Source organism: Dasypus novemcinctus, chromosome 14 (assembly GCF_030445035.2).
Source record: "Dasypus novemcinctus isolate mDasNov1 chromosome 14, mDasNov1.1.hap2, whole genome shotgun sequence".
Lineage (NCBI taxonomy): Eukaryota > Metazoa > Chordata > Mammalia > Cingulata > Dasypodidae > Dasypus > Dasypus novemcinctus.
Window position 1 is genome coordinate 25,687,766 of NC_080686.1, and position 12,565 is coordinate 25,700,330.

Here is a 12,565-nt window from a genome sequence, read left to right on the forward strand (position 1 = left end):
TGAACTTAAAGCTGTAAGACACCCCTCTCAATCTGAAGCCAAGTAGGCATTACCATCCGAAAATCCTCAAAATTGAGGGGTGAATAAACGTAAGAGAGGAATGCAACCATGGACCAAAATAGACTTATTATTATTGTACTAATGGAAGAACTTGTAATATTGATATAAAGATAGTGGTTATCAAAGGTTCTGAAGGCACTAGGTGGGAAAACGGCATTTTTAGGGCCTATGTTCATTTTTGGAATGATTCTGCATGATACTGCAATGATGGATACAGGCCATTACACATTTTGTCAAAACCTATAAAACTGTACGGTACAAAGTGTAAACCGTGATGTAAGCTATAAACTATGGTTAGTAGCAAAACTTCAATATGTATTCATCAATTGTAACAAATGTGTCACACTAATGTAAAATGTTATTAATAGGGGAAAATGTGAGGGGGATGGGGTATATGGGAATCCCCTATATTTTCAATGTAACTTTTCTGAAATCTGAAACTTCTTTAGAAATGAAGTTTTTTTAATGAAAATTTTTATTGTCTTTTTTTAAGGTATATAGATCACACAAAATGTTATCTTAAAAAATATGAGGCTCCCCATTCCCCCCTCCCCTACAAATGAAGTTTTAAAAAAAAATTGTAAGACAGCTCACATTTAGAATTGGAGAGAAAGAGAGAGAAAGTGGAAGGAGGAGGCCAAGTCTGAGGCCTTGAAAGGAGGAGGCTGAAGTCAGCACGCAACTTCCCAAACAACAATATTCCATTTAGCAAGGGTTAGGGCTTCATCACACTACAGACATGGGCCCGATGTCCCTCTGATGGCTACTACCCAGTCTGGCAACAGGAAATACCCCTGGGTCAGGTCCTCACTCCATGATCACAGACCGTGTGGACACTGGGTTAGGTACCTGTTATACAAAGATGAAAAAGACATTGTCTGCCTTTAGGAAGTTCACTGTCCAGTTGGAGACAGGCAGGTGGGCAGCCATCAGTTCAGTGTCATCACGGCTGTGTACTGCCAGAAAAAAGCAGTGTAGCTGAAATGCTAAGGCATTGTACTGTACCTTATAATGTTAGAAAAATCCAGTGTAACTCTTTCTCATGTGTCGGGAGGCACGCCAGATATAGCTCCACCAAAAATGTGTAACTATGCACTTCCTTATGCACTGTCTTTACTCACATCCACGGATATCTGTACCTTCTGTAACGCCCCTCATCCTTATCACTCCAGGATTGCCCTGCGTCTCACCAGGTACCACATATATTTTAAGATTGGCTGAGAAAGAAAACAAAACCAAAACCTAATTTTTGGAGCCCTCCTTAAAAATGTCACCCCAATGATTAACTTTGTTTCAACCCTGATGATTAACTTTCTTTGTCTCAACAGGTTTAAAAGGTGTGAGAAAAACCCTTAATGGGAAGGCTGACTTGACACTTTTGGGTCCCACCAGTGAATAAAGCCACTTTTCCTTCCTAGCCTAGTTCTGTGTGTCCATCCATTCTGCCGCGCTGAGTGAAGACCCCCGCCCATCTTCAGCTGTATGAGTCAACACCTAAGGGGTGTATGAACACCCAAGGGGGAGAAAATAATTCTAAGAGGCGTTGGAGAAACCTTCCAAGAGGTGACACTTGAGCCACTCTGGAGACCAGCAGAGAGAATGTGGGGAAGGGCAGGTGGCAGAGGATACAAGAGCAAAGGTCTAGAGTAAACCCAGATGACGCTTCTCACTTCTGTCCCCACACCCCTCCACTCCCTGCTACAGATTCTTATCTTATGGGAAGGGGTGCAGTTTTTCAAAGTGGTGAGCAGTTTGGTGTGCCTGGAGTTTAGGTGGGGTCAGGAGTCCTGTAATGTGAGCATGGAAAAGCAGGTTGGGCCTGGGTGTGCAGAGCCTCGGATGCCAACTAGTAACTTACTCTGCTTGCAGTGCTGCCCTCTCCACAGTGCTGGAAGATCTTGCAGAAAGGGAGCTCCAGCAGCAGTGCGGGGGGCGGGGCAGGGAGAGGGGTTAAAGGGAGGAACAACAAAGGGAAGCTGGCAGTCCTAGGAGGAGGCTGCTGGAGCAGGCCAGGTGAGAGATGAATAGCTCAGAAATGGTTCAGGGCCAGACATTTCTAGGGAGGGAGGACTCATGGAATCTGGTGGTCATTGAGCCCCATGGCCTGTGCAATCAGGGCGAATAGGAGCATCGCCAGGTCATGAGGGTATAGACAATACAGCTGGACCAGCAGGTTCAATCTGATTCTGGCCTGGACTAGCTTGGTGACTCCAAGTTCAATTTCTCCTCACCTATAAAACTGGGCATAATGCCATTACCCCTTTCTCGGCAAAGATTTGATGAAGCCAGGTATGTAAATCTAATATGGTACCCTGCACATAATAACTAATGGATACACTCTTTGTACCCCTCAGCTGACATTCAAGGCCTCCCAAAATTGGATCCACATCACTTTCTAGGCAAATGGCCAACTCTCTGGTACTCATATGCTCTCTGCAAAGAAATAGGACTACTTACTGTTTCTCACACAAGCCCTCTTCTTTCTCATCTCTAAGTCTTTTTGCTCAGGCTATTTCTTTTCTCGGGATATCTTCCTTCTCCTCATTTCTTGTAACTATCTAGGGAAACCTAATTCACCTTGAAGGCTTGCCTTCACACAGTGCCTCCCCAAAGAAGTCATCCTCAGTAATCCCAGTTGGAAATTATCTTTCCTTCTGTTAAACTCCCAAAGCTCTTCATTCAAATCCATTCCCATGACCCTTACAATACACTGCCCTTTAACTATTTTGCATATATTTTATATTTTCTCTCTCCTAGGTGGCATCTGATTAAGTCACCTGCTCACTATAGTACTTAGTTCAATGTACGTGTTGTCAAGGGTAATAGTCAGCTTGATAAGACTGACAGAGGCAGAGAAGAAAGAACCGTCCGGTTGTGAGTTAACTATAGAGGAGAAGGAGAATGGCACATGTTCTTGTTAACCAGAAAACTAGTGGGAATGTACTGTTGCCAACCTAATTTTACTGCCATCATTTCCAGTCCTGTCTTTGTTATGGAAAGTTCCTCCACAGCACACAGGTATGGCAAAATGTAACAAATAAGGCCAGTGAACAATGCTTCAGAAACCCCATCTTACTAGTTTGCTGGGTTTTTTATTTATTTGTTTGACCTATTTTGTGATCTGCAGACTAAATTTAGGTGAGCGGCGGAGATGATACTTGCTCTAGACTTCAGCGCTATTTCTGTAACAATATTCTACAGTTTAAAAAATTAAGTCATGAATCTAGGCTAGTAGCAGATTGTTTCAAAATCAAATTATCTGGTTAAGTGGTGCACTATGGCTTTTTTTGTTTTTGTTTTTGGCTTAGAAGTTTTAAATTCTTATGTTTGCATTGCTTAGCTTTATGTAATTATTTGGGGTCTCTTTTTGCACAGTAAATGATATTGGGAGAAGATGGTGTTGAACTAAGCCGCAGGGAAAACCAGTCTGCTATTAAAACTTTAAAAAAAAACAAAACTGGAATTTGTATAATAATCAGATGCAGTAAAATCTTTTATTAGATTTTTCTGTAAGGGAATCCTTAGCAGATTTTTTAAAAGAATGCCTATTATTATTTATTACTAAAAATTAGAAAGAAACAGCATACCATTGTTTAGGTGAAAGACGTTTATTTTCTTTTGAACTATATTAAAACAAATACATTACTGGACAATTCAGTAACACAATGAGCACACAAAAGAGTTAACCTTTTAAAAGGCACTTCTGGATAAAAATGATCATGTAAACACTGGGAAAAGCTATGTAAATTTTTCTCTATTTGTAGATTTTTTTTCAGAAAGGCTATCACAGTAAAATAATATAGACAATTAGAGATTTTTCTTGCCACCTCATAAAATTTCCTGCCCTTTTCACATTGTTCTTCTAATATTCTTCAGTGAAATGTTGAATTTTATAAAAATTTCAAAGTCCCATTCATAAAAATTGATTAAAAATGATTTTAATTCTATTTACTATTAGTTAATCATACCTCTGAAGAGTTAGATTTAAGCAACATTTTAAAATGTTCTTCTTTATTCCTGTGGTAAACTAATCATCTGTATTTATTCACAGAGTTATAAGAAAGCGTTTTAAGTACCCAAAAGTAAAAGAAGTGGAATTTTGTGATATAATTTTTCTTCTGGGAATGAAAGCTGGATAAACCAAAAAGGTTTTTGTTATTGTTATTGTTCTTTTAAACTGATTCTGTTCTGTTATTTTAATTGTACAATTTTAAATTTCTTTTAAAAAGAAAACTTTACAAAATTTTTAAAAGGCGGGATCTTTTTTAAACAAAAATTGTAATAACTAAAGTCAGCTTTCCAATGCTAAGGCAAAATCAAACTCATTCTTTAAAGAACTTTCACAATTACTCTCAGTTTTATCATAGACATATGTACAGAAAATCAGAAGTATCAGCGTATCTGATTAGATTAATTTCTTATAAAGAAAATACCCTTCACATATCCTTTCACAAAGATATAATTGCATGAGTAAGAGTGAAACACTACTGAACAAACATTCAACCAATGTTGAACCCCTTGATCTTTCATTTTCACATTTAAAATAAAATTAAGAAATTGCAAAACACTATAAAATCAAGGCATAAATTGAAAGCTATATTGAATATAAGGGTTGAGATTATATTTTTCTCAATAAATTAAATATTTTAGACATAAACTCCAGTACAAACAACATATTTTACCTACTAATTTTCTTTTAAGTAAATATGAATTACAAGATTTGGCTAGACTGTTCTGAATATAATAATAAACCCCAAAATTATATAGTACATAATTTGAAAAATACCACATGTAATTGACAATGATTTTAAAAATGTAAACATTCATTTTCCCTTCTGTAGTTGTGTTATTTTTCAATTAATAGTACAGTTCACACCTAAGACTACTAAATTTCAGTTGTAAATCCCTCCCATAGTCATGATAAGAAAAACCAAAATAGAAACAAAATTACATCCTTGATTTGTCTGAAAATGTAAAAACAGTATTAAGAAGCCATCAACTGTACCTAAATATTTTCTAAATTATTTTTATTAATTGAGTCAACATGAGTAATTTCATAGAGACCTACAGTTACTTCATATAATTGTTTATGGGGTATTGACTCTACATTCAAAAGTTTCGATTATATAAATGTGCTAAAATAGAACTTTTCTGAGATGAACTATCTTGCTGGATCACTGGCATTCAGATTTTAATCAATTTTAATCCAATCTGACATCTACTCAAAATGAGTTTTAAGAGTTTTTTTTTATCATTAGTCAACTTTTATTTCTTTTCAATGGACTTATATTATAAATTTATTACTAAGCCAATGTAATCAGAGAACTTGTTTAAAATGAAACTTTCTAGAAACATATAAGACATACATGGATAGCTACTTTAGAAGTAACCTTGTACATAATCTCTCAGGTGCAAAAATCAGGAATCTTTTTGATGCTTTTAAGTACTCACATTTAATTCCTCCAAAGCTAAAAAAAGTGCATTGAAAAATAAAAAACTTCCCAAATACCCATGTTGCTCATGTCTGAAGATTCTGACATTTTTAAAGGTCATTCAGACAAGCATTATTTGCTTTCTTTCATGTAACCAGGCAAGGTTTCACTCACATATTTTTAATTAGGAAGCCATTCAATTAAATATCTTCTAGTTATTGCTTGGTCTGAGAAATGCTGAGGAGATAATCTTCAGACTTCATTATAAAATTTGTCCACTCCTGACAAATGTCCTCCATGGAGAATTCTTTGCCACCATATTCCAGAGGAAGAATGTCTGGAAAATGCTGAAGTAAGCTTTGTTTGAAATTGTTCCCATGCAAATGGATCTGAAAGAGCCAAAATATTTTAGAATGTATCCCTGTCCATCTCAATACATTAAATGCATTTCCAGTGGAAAATCAACATCACAAAACAGTTGCTCTAATAGCTTCCAAGATAGGAGGACATAGATACCATATCTTTTATTCCTCTGCTTATGAATCTAAGGATTTTACTTATGTTTAGATTGTGCTGCCTATTAATCTTACTGTTTTCTTAGATTTGTATTCTTATAACTGTACAAGATTTATAAAATGATACCCTTCTCCTCTTTCAAAAGTAGATTTTAAAACTCTAAATAAAATCATTTTATAAATTCTAATCTCTTACATAAAGGCACTTTTTGGAAAAATATCTAATATCCTGGAACTATTCTGTAGACGCTAAAAATGTATTGCCTGTTTTTAGTTCACACTAAATAGAGGCACATACCTGAGAAAACAATTAGGTATATGAGGAATAGTTTATGTGGTGTCATTGATGGATACTCTTGGTTAGTAAAAAAATTAAGAGGCCATTAAGGGCTCTCTCTGCCTAGAGGAGCCCATACCAAATCTTAGTGTGTATTTATATTTTTCTCGCCCATTTCTCAGCAAACTCTGTTCTTTCTCCCATTTCCCAATAAATTCTTTTTACTGGCTTAACTAAAAAAAAAAAAAAAAGACAATTATGATGGTTGGAAATCTCAAATTTTCAGATATTTTAGATTTATGAAAATTATCATTTAACATTTTGAAGTTAAGACGAAGATTTGGAACCTTGAATCAAAAGAACATCTTGCTAAAAAATAATAATCTTTCTCCATTGGCTAGGACAAAATTCTCATCTATGCATTCAACAATCATTTAATAAGTACCTACTATGTCCTAGGATGTAGGGACTGAAAGATGAATGAAACAAGTTTCCTGCACTCTGGAACCTTATAGTTTCTATTCTTGATTTGTTCTGAAATATTCAAAATATCATCAGATGATTGAGAAGAAATTCTATTATCTCTTCAAGAAAGGGGAAGTAAGAACAATCATAGACCAGATGGTTGAAAAGGAGAAAGCAGCTAGACAAGTTTGTTCTTCTTATTAGGGCAAGTCTGTTGCATGTCCATTAACTTTCACTGAATTGCTATATCTAATTTCTCATTTCTTTTTTCATGTTTGCCCATAGTCTCCTATTTATTAGATGCAATTTATTCTTGTTTTGTTTTTGTTTTCATTTAGAATATAACAAAAAACAGAAATATTTATTTTTAGATCTTTCAGAGATACACAGAGGGTGGCCAGCTGCTATCAAGCTACAGTAAAAAAGAGGGAAAAATAAACATGTATACAAAAAATGGACTTTAAAAAAAAACACCAGAAAGAAAAGTAACTGAATCATTTCAGTGAAGGAGATTATAGGGTGGTCTTCTTGAAGACAGACTGAAATACCATCTCAAAAGAAATTCTAGGATCATTCTTACCAGGTATACCATGTTGCATTTTCTTATTAGGAAACAATATACTTCCTAAAATTCTGAATCTGCTCTTATAATTCACATTATCACTATTTACATTCAAATAATTTCTAAATGTAAATTGCCAAAACCTTTCGGAAACTTTTTTGTGTTTGCCAATGTTTATCTGAATAAATGCTCTAAAATTCTCCTCCACAGAATAAAGAAGAATGGATACCATTCTTGGGAAATTAGGCACTATTTTCAACACTTGAAAAATCCTAAGAGATATTAAATTGTACAAAGCATGGTACTATATAACACAGTGAATCCTGAGGTGGAAAGTGGACTCTGGTCAACAGAACAAATATGAGAACATTCTCTCATGAACTATACCAAATATATAATACTAATCCAGGGTGTCATTAATTGGGCAGGTTAGGGGAAAAGTATACCAAATGTAATTTAGTAGTAATAATACTCTGGCAATGCTTTCACAGTTTGTAACAAATGTTTCACAACCATGCAAGGTATTGGTGGTGGGGTAGTATATGGGAGCCCTGAATGATGATATGCATGGTTGTTTTGTAAGTTCACAACTTTTACTATATCCTTACTGCTTACGTATATTCCTGTAAGAATGATATACTTCAATACATTTTTTTAAATGAAAAAAATCCTAAGAGATATTAAATAATCACCTGAGATAGTTCTCCACAGGTTAGGGAAAAACATCAAATTCCTTTGCTCTTAGCTAACACAGCATTAACTGACATACCTCAAGTTTTCAGATACACGTTTAATTGAAAAAAATATTTCTTTTTAATTCTTTTATTTGCATAGATAATATATAGACATGGTTAGAAATCAAAATAATGTAAAAGATACACATTGAAACATCTTGCTCCCATCCCCATTCTAGTCCATTCCAACCTACACCTCTACTCTGTTCTGTTGATAACCACTCACATTATTTTTGGTATACCCATGTAGTAATTTGTATATAAATAGAACAATATTTTTTACTTCTCCCCATTTTACACTAAAGGTAGCATATTGGAAATCCTATTTTACTTTTGCTTTTTTTGCTTTGCTATACAACCTGAGAATGTATTCCATTCTCTGGATGTACCATAGTTTATATACCATGCATACTTAGTAGTTTCCAGTCTCTTGCTGCAACGAACCACTTGTATACAGAATTTTGCTCATGTGCAGATATTTCTCTAAGATAAAGTCCCAGAAGTGCAAATGCTGCAATTTTGACAACAGTTGTCACACTACCCTCTATATGGAATGAACCATTTTATACTCGCTATTCCCCACAGTCTCACTAACCTACTATATGATTGATATTTAAAACATAGAAGTAAATTTTAATTTAAAGAAATAGTTAGCTTGTTAAGAAAATATACAAAATATTGGGCTAGTGGAGGGAAATAATAAGGCAATCCTTAAATGAAAAAGGACTGGAATCCTTGGTATAAAGGAAGAGTGATTTGAATATGTTTTTACTCACCCGTCCCTTAATTTTTTCTGTCAGGAATGGTTTAATCATGGAAAAGACAGCATGGAAAACAATCGGCTCATTTATAAAGTGGATGCCACGAACTTTTAAAGGGAAGGAATCCTTTCAAAACGAAGAAAAAAATTTTACTACTAATGAAGCATAAATAAATATTACCACTATATTCCTCATGACAAATCACTCTGAGCACTTGCTAAACTTGCAGGACTACCTAAAGTGTGATTTTATTTTCAAAACTATTTATTCCTTCAAAACAGCAGCCTACTTTACAATTCATTGACACTAGATTAAGAAAAGTTATCTTAAAAGATTTCTCCTTGTAGCTTAGACAAACCATTTTAAGACTTAAACCTTTCATAAGTAAGACCCAGAAAATCTGTTCCTCAATCACATTCAATGTTCTCTTAAGGAACCAATATGTAATTTGAACATTTATATTACATTTCCCCCCCAAATTTTTACTTTGGAAAAAAATTCAAACTTTCATTAAAGTTGAAAGAACAATACAATAAGCACAAACTGTTTTAAACTTTTGGTATGAATATTTAACGTCAAAATAATATAGGTTTGTTTAGAAGGTTTAAAACTTAAAGAGTTGAAAGACAAAAACCTCATCAATAGCTTCCCTAGCTAAAGATGTGACATTAATATAGAGGCTTTTCTTTCCAGATTCTTTTCAGGTGAAGCTTTTTACCTAAGCATTGCTTTTATTAATAGTTATTAATTTGCAGTTTTTCCTTCCTTTCTATACATAATTTTATTTTAAACATAATTGCTAATATGCTTTCTCTAGAATGTGCATCCTGTTTTGTCCTATTGATATAATACAGTTTTTGCAACCATCATGAGTTGCAATGTACAGTTGTAATTATCCACTAAATAACGTACCATAATGTAAAAACGATTTTCCTATTTCTGGGTACATAATCTGTTACCAATTTTATTCTATTAAAAGTGATGCCACAGTGACTATCTTTTTATATAAGAGGTAACGGTGGTTCTAAGCACAACTTTTACATTCAGAAGACCATAGCTGGGGTCCTTGCTTCACTGCTTCCTAACCACGCTTGAGCCATGCAATGTCACCTCTCTGACAGTTTATTATTCTGCACAATGGGAAAATACCAGGCATACCTCATTGGCTTGGTGTGAACAGTAAATGATACTGCCTTTGAAGTGCTTAGCAAAGTACTTGGCACATAGTAAGCTATTATTAATATACATAAAGCCTTTACCATATTTATCATTATTCCTTAGCCAGGTTTCCAGAAGCAGAATTCCTGGGTAAAAGATAATGACTGATTTTAGAACCTATGGATTTTTTAAAGAAAGGGATCAATCTGAACCTACCAAAACTTAGGTGACAGTTTTATTGCACTATTGCTATAAATATTATTTTGTGTCACGTTTTTAAATTAAGAAGAAATTTTTAATAACAGAAAGAAGAGGCCACCTCATGGTTGTTTAAATGTTTAAATTCTGTGGTTACAAATTTTGAACACATTTTCGTAGGGTTTGCCACCAAGATATTTTCTTTTATGAATTAATATTCTTTGACATTTTACTTCCTCTCAGTATTATTGAATTCTATGTGTCATTTAAAATATTTTTTTAAAATTTTCTAGTAAATGTACTATTTCCTCTCTTTGCTTAACTTAGAATGAAATTAAAACCTTTTATTTAGAAATACTATACCTAAGAGTTAAAATAAAAAGGTATTCATAGAACACTTACTGTAAGTACAGCAGCAATGTTCTTGGCTACAGAAGGGGTAATTTGCAAAGCATGAGAAAACTGCCAGCCTTCCAGATCAAAGACAGCCTTGATTCCGTTCCTTTGAGTTTCTACCTCCTGGACAATAAGTTCTGATGTGATTAGACTCACACGAAATACATCATAAGCCGTGAAAACTTTTGGGTCCCAGTGTGCTAAAAAAATTAAAAGATATCATCTCTCAGCATTATCTAAAGGATCAGAAATACTTGCAAATACAAACCAATTCTTTTTCAACTTAAGGGATCAGTAGACATAAAAACACGTCCAAAGCTCATGAATTGAATATTAGAACAGACAACAAGCAAGATGGCAGCAGAGTAAGGGGCTCTTAGAGTCAGCTCATGCTACAGGGCAATTAGTAATCACCCAGCGCTACCTAAAGCACCTGATAAGGGGCTCCAGGAGACCAGAAGAGCACCCTGCACCATCCTTGAAGGAATGGAAGGAAGAGACTGCCCATCTGCAGAGAAGACTCATAAGTAGAGTGCTCCACTCCTCGGAGGCCAGTGCCCGTCCTCCACTGGAGGCACAAGCAGCCTAAGGAGCTATTCTGCAGCTGAAATTGGATACACCACTTCCCAAAAATGGAAGGAGGAAGAAACAGTTGGCTTCAACTTCAGCTACTGATTAGTAAATTTGGCAGGCTAAAGTATAATCAAAGAACAACGGAAGTGTGACCCTGTCCAGGTCAGAAAGAGGCCAATAGCTCTCCATTTTAACTCCACCCCTAGCATGAGGGAAAGCTGGACAGACTGAAAATCACCATGCTGGTAGGGACCAGCCTCTTTCCATCCAGATCAGTTTGCAACTCTAGCCTAAGCCCTAGCCCCACATCCAGCAGGGAGGAAACTAGGGGTACCTGTGCCAGCCTCTCTGGGAAAATACAGGCTACCCCACAGAGGCTAGCAATCATTCTACTCTGGTGGTACGAGATGCCTCGGGAGCTATTCTGTGGCTGGAGTTGGAGGTTCTATTTCCCAAAAATGGGGGAAGAAGAGATGGTGGCCACTGATTTTAGCTACTGATTAGTAAATTTGGCTGGCTAAAGCATAACCCTAAGAATAGCTTAAGCTTGAACCTGTCCAAGTTGGAAAGAGGCCAGTAGCCACCATTTTTACTCTGCCCTGGCATGTGGGGAAGCCAGGCTGACTGAAAATCACAGGGACAGTAGGGACCGACTTCTTTCACCCAGATCAGCCTGCAGCCCTAGCCTAGGCTTCTGTTCCAACTCCAGCAGGAAGAAAGCTGGCGGAACCTGTGCCAGCCTCTCCAGGTAACCGCAGGTACATTCCCCCAATGTCGTCTTAATACCCTTAATCTTTTTAGCCATCTCACTGAATTTATTAAGGATATTTGATTGTGCATCTATGGTAGTTGTCTGAACTCCTTTATGTCATCTGGAGGCTTAGCTTCTTCCTTTAACTGGGCCATATCTTCCTGTTTCTTGGTGTGGATTGTAATTTTTTGTTGGTGTCTTGGCATCTGGCTTACTAGGTGTATTTATTCTGGGTGCAGTTTCTCTCTTTAGTTTAAAGCTTTCTTGCCCTTTCTCCCTTGCTGGTTGTGTAGTAGGAGCCAAGGATTTAGTTGGTGCTGTAAGCTATGGAGGCTCAAGCTGCCTGCATTGCCTGAGGGACAGATGAAACTTCTCCCAACTTTCTCCTTTGCCAAGGATAGAGACAGAACCATAGCCATGTGTAAAAATCCAAGTCATGCAGGCCTAGACAGTAGTTGCCCAGAGAGAATGATGAAGCTTCATACCCCTCCCTCCCCATATGGAAGGTCCAGGGTTCAACTCCTGAGGCCTCTTGTTGAAGGCAAGCTGGCCTGAGCAGGGAACAAACTGACCCCCTGGAGTGCTGGCTCATGCAGCAAGCTGGGCCTGAGCAGAATGTTGGCCTGCACAGGAGTGCTGGCCTGTGTGGCAAGCAGGTCCGAGTGGAGAGCTGGCATGGCAAG

At 36.4% G+C, this 12,565-nt stretch overlaps 1 protein-coding gene across 1 annotated transcript in view; it reads right to left on the bottom strand.

Moving 5' to 3' along the window:
* Positions 1–3,652: 3,652 nt before the first annotated feature.
* The window catches only part of TTPA (alpha tocopherol transfer protein), a 30,198-nt gene continuing 21,285 nt past the window's right edge, over positions 3,653–12,565 (bottom strand). The window contains exons 3-5 of the mRNA XM_058275572.2: positions 10,565–10,758; positions 8,822–8,932; positions 3,653–5,881 (exon numbers count right to left, since the gene is read on the bottom strand). Coding sequence (XP_058131555.1) covers positions 5,708–5,881; positions 8,822–8,932; positions 10,565–10,758 — 479 coding nt within the window. The 3' untranslated portion in view covers positions 3,653–5,707. The remainder of the gene's footprint in view (positions 5,882–8,821; positions 8,933–10,564; positions 10,759–12,565) is intronic.